The following is a 16,438-nucleotide window of genomic DNA, read 5'->3' on the forward strand; positions in this document are numbered from 1 at the left end:
ACTGTAAAATGACTCAGAGGCATTCAGAGAAGAGAGGTCCATTAGTTCCCTTTACAAAAGCGACGGACTGCAAAAAAAAAAGAGAGCAGAAAGTCTGCAGACGGCTTTCTGCAGACGACTTAAATAAATGACCACAAAGCTTATCTAAGAGGGTTCAGGTTGTGAAGACCAAATACTGAATTCATGTTTGCACATGTTTCATTTCCGATTTTCCGACTACAGACTTTTGCATGATACAGTGTGATGAAAACCCCTTTGTGCTGGAAGACTCCTTACTGGCTTTTTAAAAGTAACACTATGATGCTGAAATTTCCTTGAGTCGTATAATGAATCAATGTGAATCAGTGAATGAGGTCTGAAATTATTCAATAACTGTTCATTCACAGAGAATCGTAAAGCATGCTATATTGTCTCATAATGACTCTATAAACCTGACAAAAATTACTATAGACCTGGAATTCAGGTATGACTAAAGCAAGCCTGTTTAGATATTTTAGACAAAAAAACAAATACATGAAAGTGCACGTGCTCTCCAACAGGGTGGCATGGTTTGTAAAATCTCTGTAATGTCAATTAAATGATTCGAGGTGGAATAGAACTTGGGAAACTTCAGATTTATCACTTCTGCTGCAGGTTATCATAAATCATAATCCAGAGGGGCCTTTGTTCCTGGTGGGTGTAGCCCGTGTTTAGGGGGGCGTGTGCACGCGGAGTTGGGTACGTGCCGACGTCACCGCTCGCTCCTTACTGTCACTGGCAAAATAAAACGAGTAAAAACTTTTATGTCGTGCTCTAAGGTGTAAACACATGGCAGTGGTGATACGAGGCGGCGAGAAAAGCCATCGTGCTTCGGGCTGGAATGGTTCCTCGAACACGGCATTGTTAGCGTAGCAGAGGAGGCTGTTTTTTCTCCGTCTCTCCTGGTCTCGCGCTGGAAGACTCAGCGGGCTGTTTCACTTTAGCCGACTTGCTAGCTAACGTCAAGTTAAAAGAAAGTGGAGGAAGACGCCGGCCGAACGGGAGTTTATCCGCAAACACTAACCTATGCGACGGGTACCAGGTAACAGAACTCTCCCTACTCCTTCCACCACGTCAAAAATAATGCGGACTAACGCATGCTTGTCTTTTCTCACCCAGTTTAGACCTTTTCACCGCAACAGCTTTGTGTCCCTTTCTGTTGCCTTGTCTTCGGCAGCTCTAACAACAGCACACGTAGCAGTTTTCGCCGTTTCAGCCAACAACTTTGGCTCAGATTGTTGCGACTTGGCAGCTGGCTCTTCTTGTTACAACTCGTTTTATACCTGTCCGGGTTGTATTGGAAAGCTGCTTTTCTAGTTGACCAAGCGAGCGACATTCACGCAATTTCGCCATCTCCGTTATTGTCGCTAATGCTTTTGATTGTCCATTTGCTCCCACAACGCTAAGCGTGCTAGAACTACCAGAGAAAGATAAGAAACCGATTTCTGTTATTTACCCTCCCATTTACTTTGAACTGCTCCAGGTTGCGAGGTGCATAATTCCCCAAAAACAAAGGATGTTTGAGGTATTGTTAGGGTCTGTATGCGAAACTAAGCATCTCTTCCCAGCTTGAAATTGCTGTTATCACTCGTAATGTGTCAGTATTCGCGTCACGATCCAGCCATGCAGGAGGAGATCGGTGCGATCAGGCTGGCCAAGGACCGTGCGTGTCAGACCCATTGGTGTGGGTGTAGCAATGCGGTAGACTGGGGCCGGTTTGGATTTCCAAATGAACAGTGGAAATTGAACTGCTATTATTTATGTTTGGTCGATATGTCAGTAGGGGTCATGGTTTGCTGACAGCAGCAGGATGTTCCTGGCGGAACAAGGTCAAGAGTCGTCGGCAGAGCACCTCTCCTGCCCGGGCAGTGATCCGCAGTGACGAGGCTCTGTGTGCTGCCTCTTCCCCTGGGGGAGGGGGGGCATGAACCAGTCTGCCAGGTGAAGAATGCCTATGAATTATTCAGGCACATGCTGCATATGATCAACGCCGGCTCGGGAATGTGCAGAGCTGCTTCTGTGGGCAATAATAGCCTCTCAGGCTGGTGTGGCGCTTGCTTCAAGCTTTCCTGTTGAACAAGCCAGTTTCTGGATAATGGGGCTGTGGAAAGCAAAGTTGGAGTAGGAGTTGCGCTTTTGATTAGTGCATTTGTTGACAGGCTTTCATACCTGTCCCGTTTGGAGTGGAAAAACCGTTCAGAAGACTCCACCAGCGTTGGCGAACATCATGTCTTACATGATTTCATGAAGTCACCATGGCAGCGTGTAAACCGACGGGTTGGCCTGTGGCTTCATACTGGACAGCTTTGTTTTGTCCTGTTTTATAGAACAGTATGTATGCATGCGTGACACTGGCCTTTTTAGAGTAAAAATAGATCTTAATGCAGGGTACATGCTTGAAGTGTCACATATTGCCTCGAGGTTAAACTACTTAAATTGCTTTGCAAACAAAATGATCCCCACATATCAGCATTATATCAGGATCCCGCTGCTGTACCTGCCAGCCGGCTGTAACCTTTGCCTTGTACCTTGTCGTTTGTCATCAATAATTAGGTTTAGCATAACTTGCATAATGTTAGTCATTTAATCAGAATTGCAGCGTATTATCAGGGAGGAGTCCAGACCTGCGCTGACATGGTGTGTTGCAACAGCTGATAATACTACAGTGCAGAGCAACAGAAAGCACATTATTAGAATGCATCTTTGTTTCTGGTATTTCCCGTGAGCCGTGTGACCTTTTCTGTCCTCGTAAGTCAGCCTTTCAGGTAATGGGAGAGTTGGGAGAGGTTTCCGTGGACGGTTATTGTCTCCAACACGAGCAGAAATTGGTGTGGTGATTTCTAGGGGTTAATCCAAGTTGAGCAGTACTGTGTTACTGCTTTATATTTCATCTGTCGGGGTTAGAGGGCCACGGGGAGGTCAACAAGTTGTTGATGCTCCACGTACAGCAGGGTTTAATTTTTTTTTTGTTTGTTTTTTAAAGAGCTATTAGAATTAGTCAGCGCCCTGTTATATCAGTATAATCTGATGCAACACGTAAGAGAAGCCAGTCTAATTTGCTCATTCTGCAGCCCCACCTCCACCTTTCCTCTTTATATATGTCAGCAACAAGGTGAGCTTCAGGCAACTTACAGTTGGTTCCTCCACACTGTTGCCAATGAGGCGACTTTTTCTGCTCGTTTAATTTAAATTTTAAATTTTTTAGAAAAACTAGTGTTGAATATTGCAATATGTTGGACAAACTCCACTGAAGAGTGTTGCCAGAATGGCCCTGCAAGCTCTCACTTTTCCCTTCTTCGCGTTTGTCTGCGAGCTGCAGGAGAACTAACGTTCTCAGAGCCGTCTCACACGCAAGTCCGACCAAAATCAAAACACGGACTTCGTCAAAAAAGGTCTCTTTTTAAAAAAAAAAAAAAAAAAAAAAAGATTTGCATTCGGACTGTTGAAAGTAACAGAAAAAAAAGAACATCACGAGTAGTTGTGATGTGTAAAATGAAGATTGCTTTTAATTGTCTTCACCTGTCTAAAATATTCAACATGACATGAAAATGCTGTTTTTGTCACTTTCACAAGCTTCATCGTCGCTGTTTATCTGTGCTTTGAAAAGACGAGCTTCCAGTTACTCGACCCGAGTGAGAACAAACCGATCTGCTCAGCTCGTCCTTTCATAGTGCTTAGAGATGTGTTCGCATTCAGTGGTTTCCCCGGGTTGAAAGTTTCCCTTTTGTAGATGCACTGATTTCCGAAATGACGGCGAAAACCCAAAACACGCTTTAAAGCTAAACGGAGGAATAATGAGAAGCATTGTTGAAGTGAACGCCTTCTCCGTCCCAGGAGCTCAACTACTTGCTTCATCTTGAAAATCCTCTTTTCTTTCTTTGTTTTCCTCTCAGTTGTTGTTTTTTTTCTTTCTTGTGTGTCCCAAACAACTCTCTGTAATCCCGCTTGCAAAATAAGCACAATGGGGTCCTTTTTGTTTCAGATCAAAACGCTGTGCAACCTCCTGTATTCAGACGCAGTCATTTTTCTCTCTGTTTCTGTCACTCTATCCTTCTGTTGTCCTTAACTCTGCTGCCTCTCATCTTCCTTTCACACCCCCCCCACTCCCTGCCCTGCTCAGCTAAAGCTCTCATGTCACTTTCATTAGGCAGCCCGTGTTCTCAGCTGCTATATATTCTTTCCCTCTGTCTCTTTGCCTTTGTGGACTGGATGGACTGCACAGGATGCAGCTTCACCCTCCCACCACCGCTGCCTCTTCAGTTTCTCTTCTCTTGCTGCCCGGGATGACTGACAGTCATCGACTGAACCTGTCCATGTGTATCACTCTCTGTGTGTCCTGCCCTCCGCCCTTCCTTTCCCGTACCCCCCCCACCCCTGTCTTTGTTTAGGTGAGGGATGGAGATGAGAGAGTTGACGGTGGTAGCTGGCAGCTTTGTGGGCTTCCAGCTTCTCTTCTCAGTGGCCAGCCCGTGGCTCTCCACCGCCATCACACCAGGTTATAGAAGGCTACCTCCTACCAAGCTCACAGAGTGGAACTCCAGGTGTGTGTCACAGAAAACCTTTTTCTCATGCACATGTATAAACCAGAACCAGACTCTTTGTTTCTTATGAAAGAAAAGGAAAAAAGGCGAGTGTTTTTGGTAGTGCGGACTGGAGCTATTGAGATGGACCCCGACGCGCTTCAGGCGAACTTCTTCTTCTATGCAGCCACAGCGGTGACGCGAACAGCTGGCGAAGCGCTGAGTGGTTTAAAGTTTCAGTCAGTAACCTCGGGGTGAGGTTCAGAGGGCAGTCATTTCTAGTTGCGCAACATCTCTCGCTGACTCTGTTCTACGTGCTCGGTCTCATCTGTTTGCTGGCAGCCCGTATTCAAAGATAAGCCTTCCTTCAACCGGCTGCAACTGACAGTAGCCTGTTAGTCCATAACGGCGAGAATGGAGTGCACTGACCAAGGAGTCCAAAACAAGGCACAGCACTGAGGGTTCACTTTAGAGTGGTCAACTATTGCATAACAGCCAGCTCCCACTGTGACAGTGTGTTGTTTATGTAACGTTGACTTAAGTGCAAGTAGATCACAGTTAAAGCATTTTCAAAGAAACGACAGCATAGTGTTGAACAAAGCAGCAGAAAGGAGGTTCTTGAAATCGTCCTGTCAAACTTGGCTCTTCTGTAAGCAATAGCTCCTTTCAGAAGGTCTGAAGTTTTTCTTTGGACATCGGCTGTGTTGTTTAATCCCTTTCAGTCCAGTCTTTGTACCTGACAGTTGTCAGTGAATGTGTTTCTTTGGTTTGTTAAGCCACTTAACGCTTACCTATGCATTATATGAGCATAAAAAAGGCCTCTGCCTCAAGGGGTGGGCCAGTATCTCCTGAGAGATGCATTTGACCCTTCAGTTGTGCTTCCTTTAGCAATATTCCCCCTGACTCTTTACACTGGGCTACTTAAGAATGTTAATAATGGCTTCAAAAAGCAGTCTGTCTCTCTGAGCTCATTTGGCCTGGGCTTAGGCCAGCAGCTGAAGCCTGTGGGCTGCCAGGAGGCTGCATGGTGACAGTGTCAGAACTCTGAATCTGCCAGAGGGGAGATAAGAGCCACCGGAACTCTGGAGTGCTTCTTCAGTGGCCCAGATAACCACTCCAAAGGTCAGGGGTGATGCTGTGTCAGGTCTGATTTTTAAAAATAAAAAAAAGGATTTGCACCTAGTTGGACACGCTGTATGATTTAATTACTTATTCAGATTTGAAAAGACATTTAACTAGACAAACCAAGGGTTCCTCATTAGCTACAATCCCTGACTGTACACTTAGTCTGTCGTCTGTGTTTGCTGATGTGTTTGTGTGTCTGTCTCCAGGTTGGTGTCGACTGTCCACGCCTTGATTGTGGGCTTGTTCTGTTTATACATCCTGTGGTTCGATGACGTGGTCAACGCCAACCCTGTCTGGTAAGAGGAACAGAAAGGAGATTCATCAATAACTTATTCATCCGTATCCATCGGTGTTCTTGCACAAATGACAGAAACGCAGTTCGTAACATGCAACCAGTACAACACCTCGTAAGCACCAAGGAATGACTCGGCAGCCTCTTTGTAAAATTCAAAACAGATGCACCCTGTGCCTTGTCATTTTGGAAGGCAACAGGAAGGCAAAAACAGGAAGTGAACGCTGGCAGTGTCTTCACTGTCAGACTGAGAGCCTTAACAAGCTTGTGTTGGAAGAGAGGAGACCGGTAAAGGCTCAGGGAGGTAGGGGGCAGTGGAGAATGGTCAGGATTGGAAGTTAATAGCAAGTTAATACCTTTTGCAGCGACAAAGATGGCGGTCCCATCCTCCTAAAGAAAGAAGGAAGGGGAGAGGATGGATCTAACGTGTCAGGGTAATCCCCAGAGAGCTGTAGATTCAGTGGATTGGCATTTGAGTTCGGTCTTGACTCTCTTCCTTGTCTCTGTCTTCCACTCTGTCTGCCACCACTGACTGCTTTACTCGCATCGGTAGATCCTGAAAAAGGAGAATAATCATTTCTCTCTCTGCCCTCTCCTTTCTGATATCTCTGTCAGCCTTTTAAAAACATTTCCCCTCAGCGTCTCGTCTTTGATTACTTTTACTTCTCCCCTACATCTTTATAACACTTCTTTCTGCTTCTCCTTTTTTTTGGTTTGCCTCTTCCCGAGTTTCTCTTCCTCTCTGGCTGTCTTGAATCCCACCAACAACGATCCTTTTCATAGCCACTGACAGCAGCCCGAGTCTCCCGCCCAACCCCCTACTCCACCAGCCCTCGTGAGCGCACTCCTGCCTCTAGCTGTCCGTTGTCCCCCACGTCTCCGGCTGTCGAATCAATGCAGCACACCTCCCCGGCTCTCATTGTCTCCATTGGCTCTGGCCAGCATCGCTGATGGAGCAGAAAAGGGGAGAGAAGAGAAAATCGGGGTGGTTTGGGGGGTGGGAATGGTTAAGAGGCAGAGGAGTGGGGGATAATAGATGGGGGCTCCCTCCTTCCTCCTGCTAACAGTCTTCATCTGCTGGCTGTTCAGGTGTTTACTCTGTTTTGTTTTTTGTCCGTCCTTTTCTTCTGTTGAAATAATGTGTGTCGGTGTTCCAGTTTGGGACATTTCCTCACTTCTCGTGTTGAATTTCGCAACTTGTCCTCCGCTCCCTCCAGCACCGAGCACCTATTCCCAGCTGCACCCCCAGTTTCCCTAAGCTCCTCTCATTGCTGCAACAGAGTGGTGTGAGCAGTAATTCTCTGGTCAATCTGATGGTGTTACAGCATCATTAAGACCTGTCACACAGCAGCATTGTTCTCCGCCTGCTATTATCAGCCGTGCTGGAGTGGCCAGAGCCAGACTGTTAGAAACGCGCATTGTTCTCAGCTGGCTCGCAGCACAGCTCCCCTGTTATCATAATCCATTCAGTTTACAAGCAGCATGTGCGATGGCCGCGCCTCTGCTGCATTTCTTGATTGGCTTATCTGTACATGAACTTAATATGCGTGTGGGACCATGTGGATAAGACCATGAAGGCTAAGTTACACAAGAACTCAGGCCTCGAGAACCTTATCACATTAATATCCTAACCGGTCGTATTCTTTAAATTAATGTTTGAATGAAGTACTAATTGGCCTTATTGACAGCCACAGGGCGCTGTGTGAGCTGGACACCGTACAGCAGTTTGTGAGGAGGGACGACTTCTCACTTTCTCTGGCTGTAACGGTTCCATGTGGGCTGGAAAATCAGTGTTTATGCCTCGCATTGTCAGATGATTGGTGCAATTTTTCTACACCAACTCGGAAACAACGGCAGAGTCAGCCGGAGCTCTAGTTGGTGGCGAAAACATGTAGAATTTTTTTTGTAGTGACCTGCCTTTCTCTAAGTTGAGGGGGGAGACCATGCTAATGAGCTCAGCTGTCAGAAAAGCGGCACCCTGAACTATTTAGCCTGCACGAGTTTTCAGTTGGATACAAAGTGAATGGGATAATCTGGTTTAGTACAGAGAAAGACTAAGGTGTTGATGTTAATTATCTGGGAAACTGAATTACTATTAGTGTGCTTGTAAGATTTTTAAAAGTACCCCAAACCATGAAGAAGAGCAAACCGTTGTGGATTATTTATTTTCTTTGATATTTATCCTATTTTGTGCACATGCTTAAACTCCGTTTCTATTCAGGTTTATTCATTATTATTCTTATGGGGGATTCATTTGATCGTAACTCTTAAAGAACGTCGCAAATTTAGGTTTTTATGGTCCAAAATGGGGAAATCTATGACTGAAAAGATGTGTGCAGCGCTTCTATTCATCTCCCCACCGCCTTTTTTATTTCTCACACACACACACACATGTGTAACATCATTCCAAAACACCTCAGATCAGTCCACCATCGCCTATGGCAGAAACACCTATTCGCTTACACCCTCGCAACTAGATTTAGTGACTTTCAGACCACACATTCGCCACATTTTTAGTCGCATGTAAATGTGGCCGCCAGCTGCTTCTCTGCAGTCTGTTCCGCGATGGGCAGAACTGGCAGTAAGCAGCATGAAGGCTGACAGGTATGTGAATGTGAGTGATGGACAGGAAAGTTGATTCAGTTTGTTGCTTGTCGTGTCAAGAAAATAACCTTAACTTTAAATCTTGATGAGGCAAAAAGTACCAACACCTGCACCCCCACACTGCCACAGGTAGAAACTGCTGACTGAGCCTCATGTATTTATTTTAGGTTGATTCTAGCATATGTTCTCGTGATGAAATGATTAAAAAAAGCACTTTATTTTTCTCATACGCCAAACTACTGCAGCACCTGTTGTCACCCTCTGTCCTAACTGCCCTGCTGTTGCTCTCTCGCAGGATCCCCCCCCCGCTAGTGCAGGGCTTAGTCTGCTCTGATTGGTCGCTTTATATGCCAGAAACAGTGGAGGGAAAGAGCAGCTGCAGTTTTTTTTTGTTTGTGTTTGGTTTAAGTTTGTAAAGTCACATCTGAACAAACCACGAGACATCTGGAACAGTGTCCTTTGGACACATGAAAGCAAAGTGGAGATGTTTGCTCATAGTGCACAGCGGCACGTTTGGAGAAAACCAAACGCAGCATATCAGCACACACACCTTGTGCCAACTGTCAAGCATAATGGTGAAAGGGTGTGGATTTGAGTTTGTTCTGCAGCCGTAGGAACTGGGCACCTTGCAGTCATGAACTCCTCTGTACACCAAAGTATTCTAGAGTCAAATATGAGGCCATCTGTCTGTCTGACAGCTAAAGTTTGGCTGAAACTGGGTCATCAGCAGGACAATGATCCCAAACACAGCAGCAAATCTACAACAGAATGTCTGGAAAAGAAAAGAATCCAGGCTTTGCAAAGGCCCAGTCAAAGTCCAGACCACTTCAACCTGGTTGAAATGCTGTGGCGGGACCTTAAGAGAGCTGTGCATAAACGAGGAGGGGAGCAGAATTCCTCCACAACGATGTGAAAGACTGAGAATATCATACAGAAAATGGTTGGTGCTGCTAAAGGTGGTTCTACAAGCTACTGAATCATGTTTTCCCACACTCTGTTAGTTTTTAGGCAGTTAATAATCCCACAGTGGAACATGTGCCATGGTTGTTGCTAATCTGAGGCTGTATATGCACAAAAAAGACTTCTACAGCAGATCTGTTGATACAAAGGTGAAGCCCTTTGAGACGAGGTCATCCTGACACTCCCTGTGTAACTGTCTCTGTATCTCCTCCAAGGGTAAACTCCACTCAGTTAATCGTAGGAGGAGCTAGGAGCACGGGTTTACTGTACCAAAGCTGGAGCCCACTGATGTGATTATGGAAAAGTCTTTGGACTCTGCAGCTACAGCCTGCTGGCTCTCTGGCTATCTCACAATCAGTCGGGTTGGGTGCTGCTCAACCTGATATTTGCTTGATGCATTTCTAAGTGCAGAGGTAAAGTGATACAGCTGATGGCTTTGCAGGAGGAGCTCGGGGGGTGGAATGGACATTAATGGGATACAAGAGGGAGAAAAAGAGGCCAAATGCACATATAACGTTGTTACCATGCTGTTGCAAAATGCTGATTAACTTCTGTAGGAAGAGGAGACGAATTAAATGTGTCAGTTTTCACACGGCTCACGTGCTTCAAGCAAAGCAAGTCTGTATGTTGTGTTTCTCCTGCCAAATGGGCATTTGACAGGGTAAAAAAAGATTGCCAAAAGGGTGCCGGGGGTTATCTGGTGAGCCATTGCACAGTGGAGCGTGCAACGGTGTGTTTTACTAGCTTTTGTTAGCTTTTTGGAGCGAGTATGAGCCGACCTCGTCAGGGCTGCTTGTGCTACGGTTTGGGTAAGAGGCGGTCAATGCAGCGCCCTTATAAGGAAAGCTGGGCACACTTGTGCGTTTGGTTTTTTAGTGAGCTTGTTTGCACAGCGTGTGGGCTGCAAAGGTCCTGTTACACAAACCGTCAGCCAGTCGTTGGCTACACGATACTTGTAACCGACACCAGGATCAGATGTCAGCGTCATTGTTATTTTGAACAGATGTCATTTGCAAGGACACCTAGCGTTCACCAGAGTAGGGTGTGGGTGTTTGGGGGGGGGCAAAGTAACGCAGAGGTTCTTTCTGTTGTTTTTAATAAAGCTCTGACAGCATAAGAGTGTTACAGCGACCTCATCAGCATTAGACTGTCAACCTTGAACGGCCACTCTGCTTTACTCATGATGAGCGTGTTTAGCGCTCTCACATTAATTAGTCTGCAAGGTTGCATCGTGTATTCTTTGCAGAAGTAGATTATCGATCTGAAGCGGAGCAGCTCTCCCCTCTCAGCTTGTGGACTTTGAATGTGAGTGTGTTACAGCTGTGCTGCAGCGACCTTTACACTTTGTTCTTTGCTGTTCCACAGGGGTGACCCGAGCCTAGTCAAACTAAATGTAGCCATAACCTGTGGTTACCTCCTTTATGGTGAGTTGTTTTTGTTTTTCTTTAAATCTCTGTTGATCATTTCCTCTTGCATGCGCAAACCATGGCAACCAGTCAGTCTTTGTCTTTCCTTCCAACACCAAAAAGAAGCAGCGTCCTTCGAATTTCCAATCCCAATTCTTAAGGACGCTGTGCAACATGTCGCGTTTGGGAATCCCATAAAACAAAATTCGTTTGTTCAAATGAGGAAGTGAGACATTTGATCAAATCACGAGAAATATGAGCTCATCTTAAATGTGACGGCAGCAACGTGTCTTCTTTAACAACAGTCTGTAAACATCTGGGGGCTGAAGAGACCAGCTGCTAAAAAATAAACAGAACAATATAAGTCAAGGCATTTAGCAATTAGCAATTAGCGTAGTATTAAGTCCACTTGAGTCCTGTGACTGCACGCTATCTTCTTTTTGGTGCTGATGTAACTTTTGTATGTTAAAAAAAAAAGTCTTGGACTAGCCCTCAAGCAACAGGAAGTGGGTGCATGCAAATCCAATCAGATTACAGAAAAAAACGGAAGAGTTTTTTTTTAGACTTTGAACAAACTTGAAAGTCTGAGCACCTTTTATTCTTCAACACAGCCTGAACCCTCTCAGACAAGCTTTGGTGATCAGGAGCTCTGCAGAGTTACTGAAACCACTGCACGGAGGTTGTTTGAAGTGAAAGTCATTAAAAGATCTGCACTTTGAATCAACTGATGCTTTACTCCCTGTTTAAGGGAGGGAAATTGTTTCTTAGGTCGACTTTTTTTTAACAGACTGGTAACGTCTTGTCTGACCCTGAACTGGAGTTTTAACATCCACAGTTTAGCTTTCATGGTCCTTTCATAATGGAATAAAACAACGTGGTGGAAATGTAGACATGCCTGTCCTCTTTCCCCTTCCAGACCTTGTGCTGCTGGCGTGTAACTGGAGCACGATGGGAGACAGCTTTTTTGTTTGCCACCACTTGGCGGCGCTCTATGCTTACGGATATGTGTTGGTGAGTCCATCATTCTTCAGTGGACCCATTTGCACTTTGAGGCATCTGCTATCTGGTGCGTGTCTGTGGGCATCACAAGTTTACAATGTGTGTTTGATCGTTGCAGACGCGTGGCGTGCTTCCCTATTTTGCCAATTTCCGTCTCATTTCAGAGTTGTCCACACCGTTTGTAAACCAAAGGTGAGAGCCTCTTGTGAATGATTTTGGATGTGTTAGCATGTGGCAGGACGTACCTTCCTGACATTTCTCTCTCTGCAGGTGGTTCTTCGAGGCATTAAAATACCCCCGCTCGCACCGGATGGTTGTTTTAAACGGCGTTGCCATGGCGGTGGTGTTCTTCCTCGTCCGCATTGCCGTCATGCCGTCCTACTGGGCCAGTGTGTTCGCCACTTTTGGCACCCCAGAATTTGAGCGGCTGGGCTTGGGCGCCCAGGTGGCCTGGATCACCTCCTGCATCGCTCTGGACATCTTGAACGGTATCTGGATGTATAAGATCGCCCGCGGCTGCTACAAAGTCATGACCGGGAGAGGAGGGCGGAAGGTTAAGGATGGCGCCGAGCCGTCGCCGCCCGCAGACAAGAAGCACGCAAACAACCACACGGACTAACGTAGGACGAAGAGTATTCAGACGCAGGTATGAGCGGGGGGGGGCAGGACACCCAGGAGCCTCAGCGCCTCCCTCCTCTGCTGACAGCCTGAGCACCGCCCCCTCCCTCAGGTTCTGACCCCAGCAGGGGATGAGGAGAGTGCTCATTGACTCACTCAAAGCACCAGCGTTCGCAACCTCACGCTTTTCAGTGACTGATTACTACACTGCTGTGGGGGGGGGGGGTTAGCTTTTGGTTGCAGACAAGGTAGAGCTCACAAGCACACTTTTACTCGCCTCCTCTTCCACCACCCATCCTCTTCCATCTCTCCGCAGTCTCCTCTCGCACTCGACTCCAGCCAAAGCCCAATCCTCTGAAGTGCCTGTGGAAAAACAGGAAAGCAATAATAGTGGAGGAAGAAGATCACAAAGTTGAGCCCCCTCAGAATATCTCTACACACACGCTGTAGCCCCTGAACCACTGGAGGCTCTTTTCTCTCATTCGTTCTCCGTCTACACTTGAGGAGAAGGGGCCTACGAAGGGGCCTACGAAGGGGCCTACGAAGGGGCCTACGAAGGGGCCTACGGAGTGACGAACTCTCAGACGGACGCGGTGTTTGCGAGCCTTTAGGTCTTAAACTCATGTAACCTCAGAATGAGACAGAAAAACACCGTAATGCCTCTCCTGCAGTAATACCTGCTGTGGCCTCCTTGTAACAAGCGGCATCTATCTGTGTCACCAGCCATGCCCCTCCAACCACTTTTTAATTAGGATTCTATATGTAACACAAACGTGTTTGAGGCTTACTCGTTTCAGCGTTCATCCTGTTGGCATCACTGTGCTTTTCACAGTAATGTTACATCAACCCTCTGCCTCAGCTCGAATGTTTTCGTTCTACCTCTGCCCCCGACTTCAGAGACTCCCCGAACCCCTCCCTCAGTGATTAAGAAGCCCTTTAGTTTGTTTGTTTGGTTTTTTTATGCACTTAAGAGTGACTTTCATCCATGGAAACGATATCACCATCTCAGAGAGACTTCTCGGTCTCCGTCTCTTTTGAGATCAGAGCGTATGGCGTGGAAAGGCAGCGGCGTCGCTTCAGCCAGCGTCTCGCTCCCGAGAAACGCCACCGCCGGAGGCTTAAGCTCTTATTTATCTCCTCTGTTCTCAGAGACTCCGAGAACCAGACTAAGAGAGTTAGGAAGTCGCACACAAAAGCCCCGTTTTCTCTCGCCGCCGCCTTATCTTCACACCGAGCCCGGCGTCCTTTAAAAATAAAAATCTCATCCTTTTTCAGAATGTTAGCAGCAGGAATGCTATGGCGCTATGTCCCATAAACCCAGAAGTCGCTGTTGAAAGCACGTTGTAATGTGCATGCTTAATTTTTCTGTATAAACAGTAGATGGTCATCGTAGAGCATGATAAGACTGACTTATTTCTGTGATGCCTTAGTGAGTTGTCAACATAGATGAACACCATCTAATTAATAATTGCATTAATCTAATGCCGGTAGCGGGGGTTTGTCTTCCAAAGTGTTCCCTCGGAGAGCATTTTCAGCGCATGAACTTAATGTAGTTTTGATGATTTCTCCTCTTTGCATGTCTTTACAGTCTTTCCACACAGTAACTATGCAGGTGCCCCCTGCATAGCGTCTGTCTATTTGTTAACACATCTTTAAGGCAGAACCAGTAACTTCATAGCTGGAATCATAACAGACAGAAACACGGGATCTGACAGATTTAGCTTTGGCCTCACAGGCGGATGATTGAACGAGATGTTCGTCAAAGGTTGGCGCTCGTATGCTTCCTCATATTTCCTCAAACAGGTTAACGTAGGCCGGAGCCTGGGGGGTGTGCTACGCAGCTGGAACAGTAGTTGTTTTTTTTCGGCTGCAGGTGGAGCAGACTGTGGAGCGCCGACTGAGCGAATGGCTCCTGCAGAACGAGGCAGCACGCAGCCTACAGTTTGATTTACTGTAAGCACATTCTGCTTCTATGGAGGCGGAACTCCTCAACAGGTTGGAACACAAAGCATTTCCTAAGCTGCGAATTATGAGCGCTGTTGATGTCTGAAGATCCACGGTGGATCAAGTGTTGGGTGGTGGAAATGTGCCATATTTGAGACGGACACTGAATCTCATACTGTAACCAGTTTGATTCTTTTTTTTTTTTCTTTTTCTTTCTTACAGACCATTTCATCCCAAACTCTGATCACAAACGGTTTCAGAGTTCAGCACAAGTTTCCCAGACCCTAAGAACTCCCTGATCCCACCTCGCAGTACACTCCTCAGGTTTCCATCCCCGTGTAGCACAATATTCACTAAATCGCCTCCAAAGTCATTAAATGAATTCATGTTTTCCACTACATGGCTGTAGTGGAGAAGTGTCGGCACATCAGCTGGCCACTAGAGGGAGCTCTGAGGTCTGCAGTCGAGTCTCAAACAGTGCGCGCGCTGCAGAGCTTTTATGTTTCCAGCACAAATTTTCCGATGTCACTCGGAGCTGCCTCTCAGCTTCCTTTAGACCATCGAGCCTTGATCTTTTGTGTTTTTTGTTTGTTTTAAACACACGCAGTACTACTCATCACCACCTACACATACATGCTTCCATGTGTAAAATCAGCCATTGTACCTGCTAGTTTCAGCAGTGGGAGAAAGTCTGGTGGTGTTTTCACTGTGGAAATATAAAGCACACTCCCTGCGGAGCGCTAACTCTGGGACCTCCTGGATTTCTGTCTGTCACCACAGGGGGGGGGGGGGGGGGGGGGCTGCAGTATCTCGTGCCTTTCCACAAACGGTGGATGTGATGCAGTCAGATTTTGGTTACGCATGAACTTTATCAATCGATTATGTCCTCTGTTCCTTGTGTATACTCTGTGTGTATTTTTCTAACCTGCCTGCACAATGATTATCCGGCCAAGTATTATAACCCAAAGCTGATCCCTCCCGTTTTGTTTTGTTTTTTTAAATTTTGTGTGTTCTATGCTCTCTTGAAGAGAAGAGCATATCTCTGAATGTTATGATGAGTGATTTAGTGGCATTACGATGATCTCACAGTTGTCCAGGATGAGAATGGCAATCAGCATGTGTTGACTCTTTGAAGCTGTATTTGATGAGGGGAGGATATGGGGGGGGGGTCTTTCATCTCAAATGTCTAACCTCCAGAGCTGAGTGCTGTGAATGTTCGGCCAACAGAGTGTGGGAGACTTCACTGAGAGCGGTGCTGATGCACTCCTCGCGCAGCATCTCATTATCTCATTTAGACCGAGGCTGCTTTCGGGCACAGCTCTCGTGCACAAAGTACACGGCAAACTGAGCTTCTGTACTCATCAGGGTGTTCTACGGAGTAAACCACCCCCCCCTCTCTCTATCTCCAAACCCGGGCTGTTCAGATGTGAATGTGACTATGAATTTGGACAATGAATTAATGATGAGTTTGACTATGATTTGTATTCTATACAAAGTGTTGTATCAGCTATGGACAACCAAGATTGCCTCGATTTCTTTTTGGGAGGCCACAGTTCATTAAAAATGAACATGCAGTATTTAAGTATGTATCTAAAAGGTAAACATGACCTTAATACCCAGTCCTGTCATTAAGTTATTGATCTTTTAGGTACTACATGGCAAAATTGGAGGCAGCTCTTACTTTTGCCCCAGTTTTACGTTTCTTAAAGCTCTGATTTCAACTGTGATTCATTGTTGTTTCGATGAAATGTAACCGATCGAATCTCAACCCTGACATTTGGTAAAAATAATCAGTTGTTGTGTTTTTCCAGTGAATGACTTGCCAGTGTGGCTCCCTTCCTTCTCTTTGTCTTTTAATGCAATGCAATATCTTGTTATGATCTTCTTCTTCTTTTTTTTTTTTCTTTTTCTCCTGGAGATTTTAATGTGAAGCGGCCTACACTACTCGAAGC

At 46.1% G+C, this 16,438-nt stretch overlaps 1 protein-coding gene across 3 annotated transcripts; it reads left to right on the top strand.

Annotated features, from left to right (window-relative positions):
• Positions 1–737: 737 nt before the first annotated feature.
• Positions 738–16,082, top strand: tlcd4b (TLC domain containing 4b). Of its 3 annotated transcripts, XR_011907984.1 has the most exons (8): positions 738–1,060; positions 4,407–4,559; positions 5,870–5,959; positions 10,885–10,943; positions 11,842–11,936; positions 12,043–12,116; positions 12,195–14,537; positions 14,709–16,082. XR_011907984.1 is itself a non-coding variant. In XM_072368383.1 (7 exons), exons 2-7 carry the CDS (start codon positions 4,414–4,416, stop codon positions 12,541–12,543), a joined length of 813 nt encoding a protein of 270 aa, XP_072224484.1. In that variant the 5' UTR covers positions 738–1,060; positions 4,407–4,413; the 3' UTR covers positions 12,544–16,082. The 3 variants fall into 3 exon arrangements, 2 of the variants coding, with proteins under 2 accessions (XP_072224484.1, XP_072224485.1); XM_072368383.1 differs by having other exon boundaries at positions 12,195–16,082; XM_072368384.1 differs by lacking the exons at positions 738–1,060; positions 4,407–4,559; positions 5,870–5,959 and adding an exon at positions 5,966–6,259 and having other exon boundaries at positions 12,195–16,082.
• The last annotated feature ends 356 nt before the right edge of the window (positions 16,083–16,438 follow it).

This window comes from Leuresthes tenuis, unplaced genomic scaffold, assembly GCF_036924035.1.
Source record: "Leuresthes tenuis unplaced genomic scaffold, fLeuTen1.0.hap1 SCAF_17, whole genome shotgun sequence".
NCBI classification, from domain to species: domain Eukaryota; kingdom Metazoa; phylum Chordata; class Actinopteri; order Atheriniformes; family Atherinopsidae; genus Leuresthes; species Leuresthes tenuis.

What these genes read in the sequence shown, in the direction of transcription:
- tlcd4b (XM_072368383.1), top strand. Translation starts at nt 4,414, where the DNA reads ATGGAGATGAGAGAGTTGACGGTGGTAGCTGGCAGCTTTGTGGGCTTC. An exon ending in CTCACAGAGTGGAACTCCAG is followed by an intron (nt 4,560 to 5,869) that starts GTGTGTGTCACA and finishes GTCTGTCTCCAG; the next exon opens with GTTGGTGTCGACTGTCCACG. An exon ending in GTCAACGCCAACCCTGTCTG is followed by an intron (nt 5,960 to 10,884) that starts GTAAGAGGAACA and finishes GCTGTTCCACAG; the next exon opens with GGGTGACCCGAGCCTAGTCA.